The 22,290-nt window shown below is 42.5% G+C and overlaps 1 protein-coding gene across 2 annotated transcripts in view; it reads right to left on the bottom strand.

Moving 5' to 3' along the window:
- LOC122798813 overlaps nt 1–22,290 on the bottom strand; it is a 2,048,867-nt gene that overhangs the window by 260,370 nt on the left and 1,766,207 nt on the right. Inside the window, exon 22 of one of the 2 annotated variants that reach the window (XM_044067935.1) lies at nt 6,069–6,316. In XM_044067935.1, the coding sequence (XP_043923870.1) occupies nt 6,069–6,316 (248 nt within the window). The remainder of the gene's footprint in view (nt 1–6,068; nt 6,317–22,290) is intronic. The other variant, XM_044067936.1, reaches the window with a different exon arrangement.

The following is a 22,290-nucleotide window of genomic DNA, read 5'->3' as shown; positions in this document are numbered from 1 at the left end:
GGAAGTTGTTCTTTGGAGGGCTATGGAATGCCTCTCAAGGAAGATGTTGTGATCCAGGTCATAAAATAACCCGTTTGTATGACGGACAAGACTCACATGGCTGCAGTGATGTTTTCCTACGCAGGGAGGCAGTGAGAGAGTCTTATGGATGAGGGATGGAGTCGAGGGGTTGTTTTAATGATAGCAGGTAGTCACAGAAGACCTGCCCTGTCTTGAAATTGAGACTTCTGTGCTGGGGTCTGTGCAGGCCTGGAGGGGGTTGCTTGTTTCCTGGCAGTCTTTCTGCTCCTAGAAGGAGGCGGTGGCACAGAGTGCTTTCTGATGAATTGGATCTTTGAGGGGTAATCCCTTTGGAATTTGGGGATAGGAGATACAAACAAGTGTCTGAGGTCCTGTAACTCCTTCCCTTTTTGTTGCAGAATCTTAAATAATTCCTCCACCTTTGACCCAAATACGGCAGAGTTATCTCTGGGTGCATCTAAGAGCTTTGCCCTGATATCATCAGGAAGCGACTGTAACCTAAGCCAGTAAGATCTTCTGAGCACAGAAGCAGATTCAGCAGACTTGGCAGAGGCTTCTGCTGCATCGTAACTGCACTTAATGGAGTGCCTTGTGACCTGTGAAGATGAAGACATAAGGCTGGATTTGCTGAGCTTTGGCTGGAGATTCTGGAATTTCACTGAGAAATTTTGTGGCCTGTCCTAAAATGGCTAGGGCATATTCGGACATGTGGGTTTGATAATTTATTGCCCTGAATGCCAGGGTAGAAGTATAGACCCCCCCCCCCCCGAGGCACTCCATTGCCTTACTGTCTCTGTGAGGAGGAGAGTGGAGGATGGAAGGAGCTTGGAAGCTTTATCTGCTGACACAGAGACCGTGCCAGGGTCTTCTGCAGAGTACTTAACCAAGAATTTTGCCCACTCAGGGACCTAGTAGAATCTGTCAGACCTACATGCAGCAGGAGGGTGGGGCGTCTGGGTTGATTGAAGCTGCATTGAAAGCATCCAGAAATGCAGAAAGTACAGGGGGAATAGCTGAAGGGGCAGGGGAGTCCATCTGAAGAAGTTCTTAGTACCTGTTTTGTACATCAGTCATTTCAGATGAATCCCATTTGAAATGCTCCCTCATCTTTTAAATAGTCTCCTCAAAGGTAATGTCCTCGCCTGGAGAATCTGTTTCTGCGGAGTCTTCTTCATGGGAGGTGTAGCCAAGGGGAGATGGCATTTGAGAAACATAGTGGAGGGAATCCTCTGAGGAAGAGTCAGAGGATTCCTCAGCTTCAAGCTGGGAAGGGTCCAAGGCCTGAGGTCTAGGACTCATTACAGGAGGAGGGCCAAGGGAGACTAAGGGAGTAGCAGGTCTCACAGCCATAAAAGCATTAAATAGGCTTTGAGAGAAAGCAGGTTTCCTTTTTTCTTTTCTATTTAGGGAAAAGTTAGCGGGTGACTGAGCAAAGGTAAGCCTAGATTCAGAAGCTTGTGAAGTAGTGGAGGGATCTGTCTGAGTAGCTGGTATGAACAGAGGTTCCCCCTCACCATCGGAAGCGGACGTCTGCAGGATGTGCCATATGCAATGGGCTCTACAGCTTCCACACTGTTACCTGCTATACCTGTATCGGTGGCAACCAAGCATTCCTCCAGGATGATGTTAGCCACAAGAGGGACATTGGGCAGAGGAAGTACAGCTAGACTCAGGCCTAATAACCTTGGCCTTTTTCTTAGGCGATTTGATGGGCTGACCGAACGGTCCCTCCATACCCAAAGCTAAGCTCTTAAGGCACTGTTTTTTTAGGTAAATATTTAAAGCATGCAGACGGCTATGTAGTGTTTTCAGAACAAAAGCCTGGCAGATGCAGCAGGACTTATGGTCGTGCATAAGCCTTAAACAAAAAAAAAAGCAAATCTCGTGTGCGTCTTTATGGGGGATCTGATGACCGCATCGATACTTAGCCTTCCTGGATGACATGAACCTACACACAAAGCAGTAATCAAAAGAAACAAATGCCCCCAACGAGGTACTTACCTGAGAAATTTCGATTCACCAACCGGTACTGCAGGAACAGCTGATGTTCGACGGGAGCAGAGAAGTGCTGAGGTCTGGTACGTGCCGGCATCACTTTTATGACGCATGCTCCCTAGGCCAACGTCAGACATCCCACATACCCAGCAGTGACTACAAGCTTTTTTATACTGACTGGATGTTCAGGTAGCAAGAAAGGATGACCCAAGTGTTTAAAATACTGCAACATGAGAAGTGAAGGACATCAGAAGATGACTGCCTTTAATAACTGGATTAACTTTTAGTGGCATTCTAGGGGGATACAATATTAGTCAGCATGGGAGGATATAATTAACAACCCACATTGCTTTGCCAGTGATGGTCTGCACCTGTCCACTCTAGGCTATTGAATATTGCCTAAAACACTGTCCTCCCCCACAGAGCCTTTTTTAGGCAATAACAAACTAATAAACCTTCCAACATAGCAAAATCTACCCAAGGAAGGAACTCTAAAGGTGACACTGATCAATGCCAAGAAACTCTACTACTTCCAAGTTCCTCTCACCTTGTAGAATGCGTACATCTGTGCAGTTACTGGGACATGGTTTAAAGCTGCACAGGGTACCCTGGCAGTGCCAGGCTTCAGTGCCTTCCACACATTTAGACCAGCAAAGGCAAAGACCGGGACTAAAGGTGCATATGTCTCGTTCAACATTAGTAACTAACATACCTCTAGGCTGGTTAAACAGTATGATGCACAAGAGTTCCTCCATGTCTAGATTACCACATACAAAGTCCCATACCGTATCCTAGGAAGCAATAGTTCACCCTGTACATCTTACGAAACCCACAGCTCATACTTAGACCTACTGGATACACTCACCATTGAGCCAAATACCACACTCATGGAAGATTTTAATTATCCTTCTATAAAGTGGGAATCCTACACAACCACAAAAGAAGTGCAGACATTCCTAAACTCTGTAAACACAAACACCCAAGACCAGTTAGTGCATACGCCTACCAGAGGTACAGTCATAATGGATCTGGTGCAAATATGGGAGAACACTGCATTCCCTAAATGTCATGTCCTTTATAATAAGGTCTGACCACAAAGCAGTCTCCTTCAAAATAAGGATCAATTCAGTAACCACAGTAAACCACCCTGTACCAGTTGGAAACTACTCCATGGCAAATAACTTTTTAGTAAATTAAAACCTGTCAAAATTTCAAGTCCTTCCAAACCCAGACAACATAGCAGCCTATGTGGGATTATTCACAGAAGCTCTGTACAGCCAGGTCAGTGATTGCATAGAGGCCGCAGTGCCTACCAGAAGTAAGCCCAAAGCTAACAAAAAAGAAACCACAATGGTTGAATCCAAAATTAAATAGGTTGTACAACAAAAGGAAAAGAAAAACTAAAATTAGGAAGGGTAAAACCAAAACATATAAAAACTCTCATCAAACTGAACAGACAACTAAGAGGAATTAAGTCCAACAAAGCAAATTTGGAGGTAAAGATAGCAATCCAGCTAAGAACAATCATAAGACCTTCTTTAGCTATGTCCAAAACCTCAAGGCAGCACACTAAAGTGTGCCAAACCGTTGGCAAATGGAACCAGGAGATTCTGCAAATCATCTGGATGACAAATTCAGCTCCAGCTTTACCACCCTCTCACTCCTAGCTCCCCCGAGGAAATATCATCTAACATAATCATAACATCTAAACTAACTACATCATATAACAATATTGCCAGATTTGCTACAGCCTCTCCATACAGGACTCATCATTGCTCTAATCTTAAAAAACTAGGATGGCTAGAATTACCCAATCTAATACATTTTAATCAACTTACAATTGCCCATAAAGCCCTCTACCACCCAGACAACACTCCAATGCTCTCCACCCTCATAAAACCCTATAACAATCTGAAGAACCTGCGCTCCTCTAACAAAATACTGATTCATACTTCTCTAAGAACTCAGCAGGTGACTCCACATTTTCAAACTCAGTTGGGAAAATATGGAATCAACTACCTCAAGACCTCACTACTCAAACTTCAATCCCACTATTTAAAACTAAACTAAAACTCTTCTTTTCCAACCACTGGCTTTGCTCTTGCAATAACCCAGACTAACCTTTTGTACCTCCTTGCTATGTGACTCTCTACACCCTCTCTTTTTCTTATATCTCTCTACATTACTCTCTACAAAACTGTTTCTATTACTTCATTTCTAATAAAGGCATAAAATCTCTACTTTTCAACTTCTTACAAAGATGTAATAGAGTAACCAGGTACTTTACTTGTATTTTTATACTGTACATTTTTCTATGTAATAGAGAAACTAGGTACTTTATCTCATATTGTACTCAAAGGCTTTTAATTCTATCTGAGGATTTAAAGTACATGTTTTTAGATTTTATTTGTATATGTTGATATATTATGGTAATTTTTTTTGTTTATTCTTACTATAGTAGTATTGTAGAGGAGCTTTTCTCCCCGGGCCTCCACTGAAAATGGACATGTATCCAGTTGGACTAGCCCGGTAAACAAATGTAAAATAAATAAATAAATAAATAAATAATCCCTCCAAGTATCAATAATAAGCAGATTCTATCTCTAAGGCCAAGAATATTGCTTCAGTGGGCCCCAGTCATATCCCAGGATGCCTCCTAAACAGCCAGACGTATAACCAGTCAGGGACTCTGCTGTCACTGTTCAACCATGGTCACTGCACAGGCTTTGTGCCATGCAAATGGAAGACTGTAATGGTCATTCGTATTCACAAGGATAGACCACCAACGGATCCGAGATCCAGTAGTCTAACTAGTCTCATATGCAAACCCATGAAAATAATCGTGGGAATGATTAACACAGAAAGCCTTCAGACACTGGATCCAACCCAGTTTGCTTTCATCAAAGGCAGGTCATGCCTGCTGTACCTGGTAGACTTTTTTGAAAAGGTCATCCTGGCAATGGATGATGGCAAAATGGTGCATACTGCCTACCTGGACCTAGCTAATGCATCTGATGCACTATCCCACTCAGGCACTGTAAAACTCATGGAAAAAGGCATACAAACACTATGCAACTCTCTGGATAGCTAGCTGACAGGACTTACAAAGTTAGGATTTGATAGATCACCCCTACAAAGAGGCCAGTTATCAGTGGAGTCCTCCAGGGCTCCATGCTGTGACCACTCCTTGCTGGCATCTATTTTTATGTCAAAGGCCTCTGGCTTTCAAAGTTTGCAGATAATTGCAAGATAGGAGCAATCACGGCCCCCCCCCCCCCCCCCCCCAAGAAAATAAAATGTTAAAGGAAGGTCCAACACAGACTGGTGCCAAAGCTATGGCATAAAACTCAACACAAAGAAACGCAAAACAGTACCTTTTGGGAAGTCGACTACTCAGGGAAACTACCTCACTGACAAAACCCCCCTAAAAGTAAATCTAGTAGTCTGGCATTTAGGGACTCGTATAGATAGTAAACTGGTTTTCGACCAGTATATGTCTAAAGCTGTAAGAAAACTATGTCACTCAGCCTGTAACTAAGGGCATGGCATCTAAGTCCACGGAAGTCATCGTGCTACTGTACTCAGGCATTATCAGACCCATCATGGAGTATAACCTCCAATAAAAAGAGATTTTTCACTAACCCAGTTTGACAAACGCAGTAAACAAAAGCAAAATAAAATAAATAAAAGTGAATTTTATCTAGTTACAATCTTGTATACTGCTAAGCATTTCTGGGATATCCAGAGAATCTTATGAATTGTGTCCTTTTAACCTGCATTCCTTGCAATTTTTCTACTTATCCAGTACTGACTGAAAACACAAATATGCCTGATGCTCTGGGTCCTGTCCCCTTGGCAAAGTTACAAGGATACAAACTTATGGTATATCTAACACCCACTCAAATGCTCTCAGAATGACCGCTTTGCAATCTTCTATGCTTCCTTATGTTTAACACAACAAACACAGAACTTCTTCATTAGTCTAGTTACAAAACTAACTAATGAATAAAACAGTGAATACTCTTGGAAACCACAGCACATAATTCCTTTACCTATTTGTTTCAGGTGACTGTGAAACAGTATGTGGACCCTGTGAAGTTATTCTGATTTTACCATCATATAATGCTGAAGTTTGCAAAGGATCTGATCCTCTCTTACGACCAAATGGATATAAAATAGTGCCAGCAGGCATTGATGTCTGGTAGCTGCAAGGAACAGAGGAATGTGAAGACAATGCTGATGAAGATGTGAAAACTGGCACAGCCGTTGCTACTACAGTGGGTTCTTCTTTCTGCGATGTCTGAAATAAGAAAGAAAAACAAAATTTTGTATACTTCAACAAGTAAATTAATACATACAACAGATATCATATCAGATGATTTATGAAACAACCTTCTACATTGATTCACAAGAATGGTTAATTCTGGTTCTGTCTGATTTGCAGGTATGGAGGAGGTCCATCAGTTTGGGGTCTGAAGATGCCTTGTATGCCAGACACAGATCTCCCCTTAACAGCCTGGAGGAGAGAGAATACAGGGATAGGACTTTGAGGCAGTCTGCATAGGGCATGTTAATTATAGCTTGTATTCTCTTGGTGAAAAACCTCTGCGGCTGTTACAGTTGTTGGATGTGGCTGGTTAGGTACATACCAAAAGGGGCACTGTACATAATGGTAGGTCTAATGAGTGCCAAATTCAATGTAACAATGACCTCCTTGGACTGAGATGTCATACCTTTGTTTACATGTTGTACAACATAGAATGATATCCTTACTACTGTAGATACATAATGGCCATAGGCTAGACTGCTGTCTGCATGTCCACAAGTCCCTGACTACAGGGTCGATCTTAGGGGGTGTTTTATCAATATGGCAGTTACCAGGGATGGCTGACTTCCTGAAAGAAACTATTATGCATTTCTTGCCATTTAGTTTTAGTCCATGGCTCTGACACTAGTCATCTGACAACCCTTCTTGGAGAGCTTAAAGTCAGTGCGGGATTCTATGACTTCTCCCAATTTTCAATCATCTGCAAATTTGGTCAGCCAGAGGACCCTGACATTGGCCTTGACTTTTTAGAAGTAGATGCCAAATAGGAGTGGTCTCTGCCTTCTTTGTAGAGATGAACTCCTTAATTCTAACTGACTTGCTCCTGTCTATGAGCCAGCTGGCTATCCACCAGGTGGCATAATGGTTTATACCTAACCTCTTGAGCTCATCAACAATGCCCAAGTGGTGTACTATGTCAAATGCCTTGGTCAGGTCAAGGTTTGTCCTTGTCCATTGCTTTGCGGACATTCTCAAAAAAGTCAACCAGGCTAAGTAGGTATAACCTGCACTTGGCGAAACCAGAGTGGGTTGGGTCCAGTGTCTAAAGGTTTCCTATGTCATTACTGATCATGCTTGTGATAATTCTTTCCGTGGCTTTGCATACAAGACTAGTGAGACTAATGGGTCTGTTAATGGCCTGCCTTTTGGGATCATGGTTGCCATTCTCCACTTGTGAGGCAAGAAACCTATTTAGAGTCCACTGTTAAACAGTGATTCTAGACCATCTGATATGTCATGTTTCATGCTATTCAGAAAGCAGCCTGGGATATTGTTGGGTCCCACGGATGCAGTGTTCTCGAACTATGAAAAAGACAGCACTGAAAAAATTCTCGGAAGTGGCCATTCGTGGTTTTCAGCTTTTGATGTTTAGGTGTCAATGTTTAGGTGTTCGACAACCTAAACGTTCGATCATGTAATATAAACCCTCACAAAAGGTATCTGTTTATAAGAACAATCAGTTTTACCTCTTGAATTGTAACATCCAAAGGCACACGGTCATGCTTCATACCTCTGCAATGCAGCTTCACCCTTACACTGCAGTCTTACTAGTTTTCTTTTATATATATTTTCTGGTTCACTTCTTTTCTCTTTCAGTGTACTAGTCACCATCTCAACATAGGTTTTCTTCTTTTCACCTCCATCTACTACCTCTGCTACATCTTCTTCCCTTATTTTTTTCCATTATTTATTCTCACAATGCTTCACCACCATTCTTGGGTTCGCTCTGTATAATCATTTCCTGCAACATATCATCCTGCAACCCTCCCGACTAGAGGACTAACAACAGCTTCTTCATTTGACTCAACAGAAAGGTTTGGTTGAAACAAAATCTCTTAATATACAATAGTGCTATCCTCATGAGCCGGCATTAGCCCCTGTTCCCTCACTTCATGCTTCCAATGCACTAGAATCAGGATGTGCGTTCGTAATCACTGGCAAAACTCGTTGCCATTACTGTAACAAGTAGGAGACATTCCTCGATCCCCTAAAACTTCTCCCAGTAGTTCATAGGTTCACAGATTAGTACTAAGCTAAATGCCCTTGCGAGCCATTTTAAGCCTAGCCAATTATCCTTGTGAGACTCAAACCCTGCACCTTGTGTTTGTAAGGCAAACACCTTAACCATTAGGCCACCCTACCTCCTTGGGTATGCCCTGACAAGAGGCCACTAGCCTAACAGGACTAACCCGGTCAACAAATGAAGGACGGATGAATGTATAAATAAAAAATAACATTCTGACCTTTAGCGGACTGGTTAGCTATTTGTACAAGGAAGCTGGAATTTACTAAGTCTAGCAACAAAATGATCTTTCATGTTCACCAAGTGGACTGAATTACTGAGGACAGAAAGAATATGTGGAACCTATTTAGTCAGCAGGCAGAAAAATTATGGTGGTGAGATAACTCATGCTGTAAAGAAAATATACTTAGGAAGGTGAAGACACCAACACTGATCCAAGATCTATTTAAATATTTACAGGGAAGAAAACTGCATAATGTAGTCTGATCATATATATATATATATATATATATATATATATATATATATATATATATATATATATATATATATTTTTTTATATAGTACACACAGCTATATATGCAAGCCACACTTGCAGTAGTAAAACGTCAATAAACAAATTCAGTGTAATAAATAGACCACCCAAACAGAATAATGCAGGCCTAACAACCTAGACTGACTTGACCAAAGAATATTGGCAAGGGGTAAAAAGCTGCCAAAAGACAAGCCACTAATCAGTAAGAAATGATCAGCCAGAAGCACGAAAAGTGAAAATTTAGGATGGAGAATGAGGAAGGAAATGTTAAACCAGACGGAACAAAACAACATGGATCTAGCATTATGGGAAGCACAAACTTTGCAGCCAGTGGTCTTTTCTGTCTCATTCAACAGTTGGGACAGACTCTCAAGCTTTCCAAAACACCCAGACAGTCCCATGAAAGGATATTCCTGAATATGCTGGAGCCAAAGGGTGTATAAGATGTGGACTGTACATCCAATCTGTAATGTGACACAAAGGAAGAAGCTGCAGCACAAATCTTATGAACAGGAACGTTAGTGAAAAAAGGCTGTGGAAGTAGGCATAGTTCTAGCAGAATGAGCCTTTGGTTTGCCAGGTAAAGTTATTCCCATTTTGCTATAAATAAGAGAGACAGATGGAAAGCCACTTGGACAATGTTACCTAGATACTACCTGCCCCAACCTAACTTTTAAGTAGGAGATAAAGAGCTGGTCTGACTTTCTGATGTCCTTTGTATGACGCAAATAAAAACCCAAGTTGATGATGAACATCCATCAAATGTAGAATATAGTCTCCTTTGTTTGAATATTAGGAAAGAACACTGGTAGACTGATCACCAGATTAAGATTTTCTTCAAAGGCCACTTTTGGTAGGAAGCACTCCATCCTTAAGAAGCACAATGCATGGAAGTCTGCAAGACAATGCCCGTAGTTCAGAAATCCTAGTAGTAAAAGTGAGTGGCAAAAACGGTGTTAGATGTGGGCTTGAAGGGACCCTAATTATTGCCTGTAGCATGTTAGTAATATCCCACAGGGAGAACTGGTCCCTAAATGGAGGTCTTAAGAGAAATATGCCCTTCAAAAAGGTTTTTGGAAATCTTTAAAGCAGCAATGGAAGTCTGATCCTCACCTACATGAAAATTTGAAATGGTGACTAACTAGACTTAAATAGTTGAAAAACTAGTATCTTTGTGAAACAATTCCATTAAGAAGTCTAAGATAGATGGAAGAGCAGCTGAAAAAGGTATCAAATCTTTGGAGAAGTCCATCTAGTGAATCTTTTCCATTTTCTGAAGTAGACCTTTCTAGTATTAGGTTTTGTGAGAATAATAAAATTTGAAAAAAACTGGAGAAGATAGCTTGGCATCTCTAGCCACCAATAAAATGGGAGAAACCACGCAATCAACTTCAAGGTTTCTACACCCCAATGAGGTTGCCAGGATGGGTGAGAGAAAAGGTCTGGGCATGGGTCCAGTACTTACAGAGGATATTTCAGAGGAGTCCAGAGAAAGGGGAACCAAACTTGCTGAAGCCAAAAAGGTGTAATGAGAATTACCTTTTCCCTGCACATCATGGCTTTATGAAGAAATGTTATTACAGGGAAGGGTGGAAAAGCATAAAGCAAACCCCTGGGGCCCAAAGTTGAACAGAGAATCCTCGGTGATTCTCTGTGGAGGCATCAGGCCAAAGTAACTGCTGCATTTTTTGTTAAATTAAAAAGCAAAAATATTGCAAGGTTGGTGCCAAATGATGGAAAATCAATGTCACTATTGTTTGTTTGAGGGACCACTTAAGGGTTTGAAGAACAGACCTGCGCAATCTGTTCGCTAAAACACTGGAGTCCCTGGGATGTGCATCACGATTAGAAAGTGTCAGGAGGGTCTATATCATATGAGTGAATTGCACAAATTGCGAACGCTCATAATATCGAACATACTGGACCTTGAAGTGCTTTTGCTGAGATCGCAGTACAGTGAAGAATGGGATATTTGCCCTTTCCTCACTGTAGTGTGATCTCTGAGTTGGAATATATATTTAGTGGAGTGTATGTGGGGCGCAGCCCCCCACAATAGGAAGTTTGAGGTCTGATATGTTCGATATTATGAGCGTTCGCAATTTGTACGATTCACTCACATGATAGATATAGACCCGTGTCAGGATGACACTGCCCACTGCCACACTCTCATGGTTTCAAAGACCACTGAAATGAAAGTGTCCACTGCAGAGTTCTCATTTAGAATTGTGCCTGAGGCACTAGTGTGATTGATGCAGCCATCGTACCTAATGGCCAATGAACAAGTTTTGCGGGGGGGGGGGGGGTGATGAAGAACCTCTGAAGCTGTCTGATATAGAGATAACATCCCAGATTGGGGGAGTCTGGTTATGTGAGCAATTGAGACCTGGTGGCATCCTATGAAGTCTCATCTGTGTAGGTGTCAGCTGGCACTTGGTAAGATTAATTGTATTTCCATAATTCACTGCTTGATGGATCAAGTCATCCCTGGACTAAATCGGTAGATCTATGGTTGATGAGGTGAAGAGCCAGTCATTCAAGCAATGGAATACCTGGAACCCCTGAAGCCTGTGATATTCTACCACAACTTCAGTGCATTTGTTGAACACCCTGGGGGCTGTGTTGAGGCCAAAGGGCAGTGCTCGGAACTGAAAAACTAGCGCCTAGTTGGAAACAGAATTTCCTGGGCTGACTTGCCATCTTGACAGGATAGTACGTGTCCTGCAAATCTAAGGAGCACACACATCCAGATGACCTTCTGGTCTTGGGTAAATTGTTGCCCTAGCCAGAAAGGCAAAGTGGCACCCCCCCCCACCCCCCCCCCACACACACACACACACACCTCACTTGCACAAGTCACTTGGGCATACTCACATTGCAGATTACAATTATTTTCTCAGTATATCTTGGTCTTCACTGTTTCCCTGCAGTTATTTATTCATTCATTCATTCACTCAACATGTTCTAGCTAAGCAAGACTGCATTCTAATAACTGTGAAGGAAATAAATGCACTAAGCTTGGGGGTCAGAAGCCATGGGGGTTCTAGATTCCCAGAGGTGCATTTTATACTTTTTTTTGATTAACCTTTGTCATCTAGTGACTGCTGGAAGAAATATGACAAAAGGAAGTTTAGTCTTATTTTTCCACTTTTCTCCTGCATTCTTTCAGCACATTCTAACTGACCAAGACTACACTGCAATAACTAAATTAAGCTGGGGGTCTGGGAGCTGGGAGGCATAGGTTTTCTGAGGTACATTTTAGAAGTTTTTCTCCACCCTTTTGGCACAATGATGGCCTGAACAAAAATCATGTGTGGAAAATAAATTCAATCCTACTTTTTTATTTCAAGGAAATAAGTTGTGTTCTAATAAACTAGGAAGACAAATGCTTTTGATACATATCTTATATCTGAGAATAGTACCTGCCCCGTAGACCCACACATCAAAAAGTACAGTTTTGTACCTACCATAAATGTAGATGTTCGAAGATCCACATTGCTGCAGTCCTTACACTCAGGGTATAAATGACCGACGTCATATCCTCAGTCTTTTCTTGCCCCAGATGTCAGAAGACCCTAAACAGGGTAAAATCAAAAAGTCACCAAACACTAAACACCCCCACACCCAAACTATGTACAACTTTTAACAATTATCTAATAAAGTACTAACCTAACCACACAACCACCCCTAAACACAGAGGGACGGAGGGAGGAATGTGGATCTTCGAACATCTACATTTATGGTAGGTACAAAACTGTACTATGTTCTTCATCTCACATTGCTGCAGTCCTTACACTTGGGTAGATTCCCAAAGCAGAGGTAAGGGAGGATGGCAAATCAAATAGAAGCAGGAGCTGTCAAAATGCCCTGTAGAATAGCAGTGGCAAACCCAGCCCTAGATTTAGAGTAGAGGGGAAGGTGGTAGTGCTTAGAGAAAGTATGTACTGAACTCCAAGTAGCTGCTTCCAAAATGTCCTTAGAAAGCTGTAGAAGTGGCAGTAGCCCTAGTGTCTGATCCCTGTTGGGATCGCCATGCTGAGAATAGCAAAACCCAATCCATTTAGAAAGAGTTTGCTTTGACACAGGCTTGCCCTGAGTACCTAAAGCAAAAGAAACAAACAACTGACTGCCTGAAACCCTTAGTCCTATCTAAGTAGTAGCGTAACTGTCTGTGCACGTCCAAAGTATGCAAGATCTTTTCCCCTGTTTTGGGGGTCTGCATAAAAGTAGGTAAATGAATAGACTGGTTTAAGGACACACTTGAGACCACCTTAGGCATTATCCTTATGGAAGATCAAGAAAGGCTCAACAGCCATAAGGGCCTGCAATTCAGAAACCCTTCTTGCAGAGGTAATGGCCAACAAAAAAGCAGTCTTCCATGACAAATATTTTAACTCAGCCGTAGCTGCAGGCTCAAAAGGTGGCAGAGTGAGCTTTTCCAACACATAATTGAGGTCCCAAGCTGGAGTAGGAGCTCTGGAGGTCTTATGTTCTTTGCCCTCTGAGAAATTGCTTGAACAAAGAATGAGAAAACAAAGGTGGATCACAGTCATAGTGAGCTGAAATTGCTGCAGCATGAATTTTAATGGAAGAGAAGGACAAACCCTTGTCCAATAACTCAGTAAGATATAAAAGAGCCACACTTAAGTCAGGCTCAGAAACATCCACACCCTTTGCTGCACTCCAAAGCAAAAATCTCTTCCACTTGTCATACACTTTCCTTGTACTAGGTCTCCTAGCTTCCATAATCACATTCAAAACTTGTTGAGGAAGTTGAGCCCTGCTATTAGCTAAAACAGGATATGCCATGCTGTGAGATGAAGAGTGTGAAGCTTGACATTGAGTAAATGACCGTCCTTTTGAGATAACAGTTGAGGAATCAAAGGCAGGGGCCACGGTGGTTTCCTTATTAGATTTCTCAGTAGTGGGTACCAATGCTGTCGGGGCCAATCTGGAGCTATTAGGATCATTCTTGGTTTGTCCTGGCTTACCTTTAGCAGAACCTTTAGAAGTAGAGGAAGTGGTGGAAAGGCGTGAAGATTTTTCCAACTGAAAGAAAGAGCATCCGCTTTCCAAGCTGCCTGGTGTATCCTTTTGTGCAAAACTTTGGCAGCTGGTGGTTTAGAGGAGAAGCGAACAGATCTATGTCTGGTGTTCCCCATGACACTGTTACTTGCTGAAATACCTGAGGATCCAGTTTCCTTAACACATCTGCTAGCAGAAACCTTGCCTGAAGATCCAGTTGTAGACTGAGAGCAGTTTCATAGAATCATTGCTTGTCTGCATAGAGGGTAAGAATGTGTACCCCTTGCTTGTTGATGTACCACATGACGGTTGTGTTGTCTGTTAGAATCAACACCTGTCCTGGCTGTTAATGCAAACTGGACTGCTAACATCTCCTTTAGGTTGACATGTAGAGGTTGTAGTCTGCCCCACCACTTGTCCTGTATCCATTTTCCATTGAGATGAGCCCCCCAAGCTTTGTCTGAGGCATCTGTTGTTAGAATCTGACTTGCCTCCGGCCGGGTCACAGAAAGTCCCTTGTTTAGGTGACATTGCTGAGCCCACCACAAGAATTCCTTTTGGATGCAAGGTATTATTGGAATGACAGTGTCCAGATCGTGGCAGTGCTGTGTCCATAGATTCTTGAGATACCATTGTAGCTTCCTCATATGCAGTTTGGCATTGGGAAGCACCAGAATACAAGATGCCATGAACCCTAAGGCTTGAAGGACTGTCCTTGCAGTCAGCCCGGACTGATGTGATAGTTGTTGGAAGTAAAGGGAAAGATTCTTTTGTTTGTCCGGGGTCAAGAAGGCCATCTGGGTTGCTGTATTCAGTCTCACACCCAGAAAGCACATGTCCTGAGAGGGTACTAGACTGGACTTTGTTTCGCTCACAGAATACCCTAGGCATCTTAGCACTGTTATCACATACTTTAAATGCTGTAGAAGTTCCCTGCCCTGAGCCAGAATCAGGCAATCGCCCAAATAAGGGTAAATCTGTATTCCTTTCCGCCTGAAAAAGCTATCACTGGAGCCAGGACCTTTGTGAATACTCTGGGTGCAGTGGACAGGGGAAAGGGCAATGCAGAGAATTGATAGTGTGAATCCCCAGCTCAGCAGATACTTCCTGCAGCCTAGAGTGATAGGGACATGAAGGTAAGCCTCTTGGAGATCCAAAGTTACCATCCAGTGATCCTTGCCCAGGAGGGGTAAAAGCTGTTGCAATGTCAGCATCTTGAACTTGGGGATGTCCAGAAAGGTATTGAGGATAGACAAATCCAGAATTGGTCTCCACGTGTTCCCCTTTTTGGCACTAGGAATTCCTAGGCCCCTTTCTGCCATAGGCACCGTTGTATGGCCCCTATCTGTGTCAATATGGATATTTGTCTGTGAGCTTCCAATTTGTGTTGGGGGAATATCTGGCATGCCCTTGAACGGTGGTAAGGTATGGAAATAAAATCTGTAACCGTGGTGAATGATATCCAATACCCATCTGTCTTGGGTAATTAAACTCCAGTTCTCTTTGAAAAGTGTCAGTCTTCCTCCTAAAGGTGCTGAAGGTTCTGGCAGTTGAAAAGGTAGGTCATTGGGTCTGGAAAGGGCTGACCCCTGCCCTCCCCTGAAGACTGTGCAGGTGAGCCCCTGTCCTGGATCTAAAGGAACCCTGAGCTCTGCCCCTAGCACGCCTAGACCTACCCCTAGACTGGGAATCATAAGAAGGGTATGTCCACGCCTTGCTTGGCCAGTTTCTGCTAAACTTTGGTGGTTGAACCTGTAAAAATCTTTAACAGTGTGCATAGATTTAGCTTTGTCCTCCATTTTCTTTAAAACTGCTTCAACAGGCTAACCAAACAACACATCAGATTGTAACATCCAAGATCCTTGACTTAACATGTTCAGCTAAATTCTGATCCCGTGAACCAGGCGTGCCTAAGGACAGTACCAGTGGCAGCCACCCTGGAAGAGGCCTGTACAGCATCAAAACCACATTGTAAGGAATGCTTACCCACCTGTTCAGACACATGTACCAGATCTTGTAACTCCTTACATTCAATACCTTCTGCCAGAGCATCTACCTTAGACTTTAACTGTGAAAGGAGATAGATTTGATATCTCAGCATGTGGAATTGACAATTTAAAGCCCTCATGGCTAAAGTTGAGGAAGTATACACTTTCTTACCCCATCTGTCTAAAGCTCTTGCCTCTTTGTCCTGAGGAACTGGATTTTTAGCCACAGAAGCCTTAACCCCTTTAGGCCCCTGAGTAACTGTCTCTGGATCTGCCCTAGGGCTTTTAAAAAGATACTTGTGAGCTTCAGGCACCCTATAGTATCTGTCCGGTTTAACAGGGGAGGTAAAGAATCAGGGTTAAGGGAAGCCTCTGCAAAACATCTTCCACCACAGAAAGAACAGGGGTATAGCTAAAGGCCTATGCTGAGGTAAAACAAAAATTCCCTTAGTCTTTTCCTGGAATCAGAGAAATCCTGACCTTCCCATTTAAAATGTTCCCTCATGGCATGGAGAGTCTCTGAGAATGAGAAATCCTCAGGAGGAGAAGCAGAAGGGGTGGAGTCATCCACATCAGAATCAGAATAATGAGAAAACTCCTGTAAATCCTCAGCTGAAGACTCAGAAATATCAGAATCCTGTTCAAAATTCCCAAATTCAGGATCCACCCTAGGCCTTTTGTCAGGAGGGGGCATAGAACCCCTAATCAGAGTAATTAAATCTTCAGCCATCTTAAGCATATGTCTCTTGGGCACAGGGCCTGAAGTACTAGGAGGAGCACCTGCTACAGCTGAACCTGGTCTACTCTTGGAAGAAGCCTTTGTAACAGTAGGGGAAGGCCTAACCACCTTAGGCAGAGAGGGGAGAACAGCCACCTGAGAAGCCCCTTCAGCCTGGCCTACCTCTTGTGAAGACACATCCTGTAGCAACAAAGTCTCCCCCTGGGACTCTAGGGAAACTTCTGTTTGGGCCTCTGGCACAACCGTGCCCTCTAAAGATCCGACGTCCGGGTCGGCTGGTGCCTCTAATCTAGGCCTAGGTGTTTTGTCCTTGCGCTTCGAGCATCCGACGGCATTTTGTAATTGCACCGCTCCTCTTACGCTTGTTAAATCTAGCGCAAGAGGAACACCCAAGGCCCTAAACACGGTATACACAAGCTGTGGTAGTCCCTATGTGGTATCTGTTTCCGCAAGAAATACAGTTATTTACTTTTTCTGACATCCGTAAAATACTGAGGCAAGAAAAACCAAAATATTCTGCCAACTTGGATTCGGTCTGAAACTCGGTTTGGAAAATCTCAGGGCGCCAACCTGCACTCGGCAAATTTGCTTCTGCATCGACCAAAAAGACTGAGGATATGACGCCGGTCATGCGCATTTATACCCTGACGCCTGGCGCCAGTTTAATGCGCCATGACCGCCGAGGACAGCGCTATACCCAAGTGTAAGGACTGCAGCAATGTGAGATGAAGAACATCAGGCAGTCACTTTGTACATCTGTTAAATTGGGATGAAAATTAAGGCACAATGCCCACAGTCATATTTCAAGCTGCTGCTGACATATTTATATAAAGCATGTCTCTTCACCCTCTACCCCCCAAAAAACAGCCACCTTCTGCATACTCGTCTGATGTCAGACTGAGGAAAAACTGAAAAAAGAAACAGAAGACATTTGCTTTCAGACATACTTCTCTGAAGTACAGGCTAACACAGAAGGTCTTTGGCTAACTAAATTCGCAGATGAATACAAACTAGGAGCCATAATCGAAACTTCTAACGATGTGGGCATCCTACAAAAGGGCCTCACTGAGACAGATGCCTGGTGTCAAAGACATGGTCTCAAGCTCAATGCCAAAAAGTGCATTGCCATCCCCTTTGGTAAAAACTCTGTACCCATGAACTACCACATAGGCGGTAGTCTACTTAACACCGAAAGTGTGATAAGAGACCTTGGGACACAGGTGGACAGTAGTCTCGCCTTTGATAATCACATTGTCACAGTGGTCAGGAAATCCTTCTTCGTGGCACACCTTATCACAGAAAGTTTCTCATCCAGAAAAAAAAAGAGGTCATTGTTCCCCTCTACTCATCACTCATTAGACCCATTATAGAGTACAATGCCCCTTTTGGTATGTACCTCACAAGACATCTACAACAACTGGAAAGGCCGCAAAAATATCTCACAAAGAGGATTACTGTCCTCAAACAGATGCCTTATGCAGACTGTCTCAAAAAAACTCCAGCTTTACTCCGTCGCATATTGTCTACTCGGAGGCGATCTCTGCCTAACATACAAAGCTATGTCAAACCCAGAGCTGTTGGACATGCTCCACTTAAAAAAATCCCAATCCCTCCGAGCTACACGCTCTAGGGACCTAAACCTTATCACTACAATAAACAGAACATGCTGGAGGGATAGATTCCTGTCCCAGAGACTTCCCATACTCTGGAACAGACTACCTATCTATGTCAAACAGAGCTCCTCATTAGCACTCCAAGAAAAATCTTGATGATTGGATGGGTAATAGGAAATTCACCCCGGGGATCACTTCTGTGGTTCTGCTTGACAGGGGCACAGGAAAATAATTTTCTTGGGTGGTGAAAGCCAGGGTACCTTTTTGGCTAGTGAGTAATAAACCAAACCAGCTACAGGAAAACCTAGTACTTTATTGGACCGAGCACTCGAAACAACAGTAGACAAAAACAACAAAAAACATTTTCCCTAAGCGCTTTCACCCACTGTAACAGTTGGGCATCATCAGAGTAAAAAAAAGTGTTTAAAACTTCGTCTTTTAAATAAACTCACATACACACACCCCCTGCTTAAAACCAATCGCAACTCTAAAACAGTCAAACAATTAATGTATGCATTTATAAACTTCGACTTATAGTAAATGTATTTTATAAACAATTTATAGTATATTATTTAGAGACCGCTCTAGTTTATTGTAACTGGGGTTCAGGTTGCTTGATTTCATATGGAATGTTAGTTTGTTAATGTTTTTGTTTTACAAAGTGATATATTTTAGATTACTATAGAAGGCAATAATTTTTTTTGCTGCTATTAACAGTTTATACATATATTATAGTGATTCATCTATTTATTCATTCATTTATTTATTTAGTATAAATATATTTAGAAGTACACATTACTTAATTACACTTAATTGTATTTATAAATGCATACATTAATTGTTTGACTGTTTTAGAGCTGCGATTGGTTTTAAGCAGGGGGCGTGTGTATTTGAGTTTATTTAAAAGCTGAAGTTTCAAACGTTTTTTTTTTTTACTCTGATGATGCCCAATGTTTTTTTTTACTCTGATGATGCCCAACTGTTACAATGGGTGAAAGCGCTTAATGAAAAATTTTTTTGTTGTTTTTGTCTACTGTTGTTTCGAGTGCTTGGTCCAATAAAGTACTAGGTTTTCCTGGAGCTGGTTTGGTTTATTACTTACAAGTCAAGATGTTTCAGTTTATTGGTGGAGTTTACCTTTTTGGCTAGGCTTGTACAGGCCCCCTACGGCCAATAGCCTAGTATCTACCTATGAACCTATACATAAACAGTGCGATTATTTACATATTTTGCACATGACACCTGATTATGTGGGGAAAAAGATTTCAAAATGATTCCCACTTGTTACTTCAAGAGACTCTGTGGTGCTCATATACCCTCGCACCCCTCTGAAGTTTGCGAGGAAAGTTAAAGGAATAATGACCAGACTGTCCCAAGCTCAACACAAGATGACCTCTGAGGTATGGGAGGAATGTAAGTATAGCGACTTCCTGTGTACACCTATGAGCAGGGCTAGTTTTAGACTAGCTGGGGTTCAGGGCAGAGACAATCATTAAACTCCTGTCAAAATCCACTTATATAAACTTGGTGTGTGGCAGCCATCAGCCCCCCCTCCCCGAGTTATGAAGATCTAGGTATTCTGTGATGCATTTATCTTTTACTTTTAGACAGATGCAATGACAACAGGGTCAGTTACTTTCAAACAGGCAACACCCGCCAAGCAGCTATAGCCATGTCTGTGAACAATTTGTACATTTGACTGTGATAAAAGAGGATGACCCTGTAATGTATTTCACCTTTGTTCCAAAAAACAGTTACCACACATTAAAAATTTGCACTTTGCCTGATATAATCACATTAGTCCTGCAAAGCCAAAACCACAAGCAGTGGCAGGCAACTAGTCATTTTCCTCCATAGAAGACTGCCACAACAGTTATACTTAATCGGTCTGTGCATATCAGGTATCCAGATAAATAACCCATCTCATGTCTCACAAGTGCACATTAGTCTTACAAAGCCAGAAAATGACTGTATAAACTTAGCAAATGACAACAGGATCCAGCCAACCACAACCTTCACCAAGCAATTATAGCCACGATATCTGATGGTTATATGTTATAACTTCATACCTCTCTATCTACAGACACTGAAAACAGGCATAAAGGCCCTTTGAACATAAACACATCCAGCTAAAAATCTGGACATCTAATAAGCATTAAATCTGAATACCAAATAATACATAACTGTTCCCGCTTCAAGTAGGAATGTGGGATAGTACTCAACAAAGTTAAAGAAACAGCAACAAAAATTACGGAAAAGATATGTGCGTTATCAAAGAGGTACTGTAGGATCTGACGACTTTAGTGAACTGAATTGCAAAATTCTGCCACACAAGGTCATTTATTTTTGCTTCAAAACAAGGAGATGCAAAATGTATGTCCTCTTTCTTTATTGTTGCCACTAGTATGTTGGTCATGTAGTCTACCTCCAAAAATAGGGACATCCAGTGTGGGGGTAAAATCAGGCCTAAAAAATGGAAACTTCCAATCTCCCTACAACTTTCATAAAGCCAGAGCTGCCAAAAATACCTGGTTGATCACTGCCACCATTTTTGCAAAAAACAGTAATAGCATGCTCCATAGTCCACACTAACAAGTTGCCACGCAATTTAAAGTTTTCCAATCAATTTGCTCCACACAAACCACAAAGCCAAATAATGAGAAGTTATGTACCTACCATAACGTTCCATGTTAGTTGTCTTCTTCTCGCCTTCTTTCTTGCTGGATGGGTTCGGAGCCGACCTTCGGCTCCGACTCGGCCTATACTAAAGCTCGAGAGCTATTTTTGCCGGCTCGAGGCTATCCTGTATCCCACAATGCTAGGTGCTAACTACCCAGATCTCGTTTGATAGCTGAAACCATAGCAGTTCTGATTTCCAAATAAGGAGAAGAGGAAACCTCACTTGTAAGTCACCTAGACCTATAGCTACCAGTAAAGATAGCCAAGGGGGTTAATACTGAGGCAAAAAGAAGACCCCCAAGGATCCTTAGGTCTGTCCAGGCTAGGGGGATGGGGGGGGGGTGGGACGCAAGAAAGAAGGCGAGAAGAAGACAACTAACATGGAACGTTATGGTAGGTACATAACTTCTCAATATTAAGTTGTCAATCTCGCCTTCATTCTTGCTGGATGGGACCGTGTTCCTAGCACCTTCACCCTGGGTGGCTCATTGGAACAGACTCTTGAGAACGGTGGAACCAAAATTAGCCTGGCTTCGGGGGGCCATGTCTAATTTGTAATGAGAGATAAAGGTATGAGGAGAGCCCCATGTGGCTGCTGCACAAATGGAATCTATTGGTACTCTAGCCTGAAAAGGTATTGATGTGGCTAATGCTCTGGTTGAGTGAGCCCTGGGCCTTGACGGTAGTTCTGGCGTCTGAGGTCATAGATGAAAGTAATCACAGAGGCCAGCCATATCGAAAGGGTTACTTTGGAAACTGGAGTGCCTTTCTTCCCTGCCGCATAAGATAGGAACAGCTGGTCAGATCTCCTAGCTTGCTTGGTTCTATCCAGATAGTAACGGAGCTGACGATGAACGTCCAAAAAATGCAGCTTTTGTTCTGCTCTGTTGGAGTAGTTGGGGAAGAAAACTGGGAGATCAATAGTCTGGTTTAGGTTCGCCTCAGAAGAAACCTTGGGTAAAAAAGATGGGTTAGTCCTGAGGGACACTGTCTTTATGGAAAACTAGATAAGGTGTACGAATGCAAAGGGCATGAAGTTCTGATACTCTTCTCGCAGATGTTATGGCGACTAGAAAAAGAGTCTTCCAAGAAAGCAACTTCAAGGAGCATGAAGCCGCAGGTTCAAAGGGGGGAAGAATCAAGGAAGTTAGAACTAAATTTAAGTCCCACTGCGGTGGGGGGGTGTCTGATCGGGGGCTTAAGCAAAAAGATACCCTTAAGAAAAGTTTTACAAAGCTTATGGGACATGATACTGGAGTCCGAAAAGCCTACATGAAAGTTCGAAATAGCCGCTAACTGTATTCTGATGGTGGAGGAAGAAGACCCTGAGTGAAACAGTTCGGCTAGG

The sequence above is a fragment of the Protopterus annectens genome, chromosome 3.part1, assembly GCF_019279795.1.
Source record: "Protopterus annectens isolate FY-2018-M chromosome 3.part1, PAN1.0, whole genome shotgun sequence".
Taxonomy (NCBI): domain Eukaryota; kingdom Metazoa; phylum Chordata; order Ceratodontiformes; family Protopteridae; genus Protopterus; species Protopterus annectens.
Note: the sequence above shows the minus strand (reverse complement) of the source record. Positions and strands in the feature narration are given on the sequence as shown.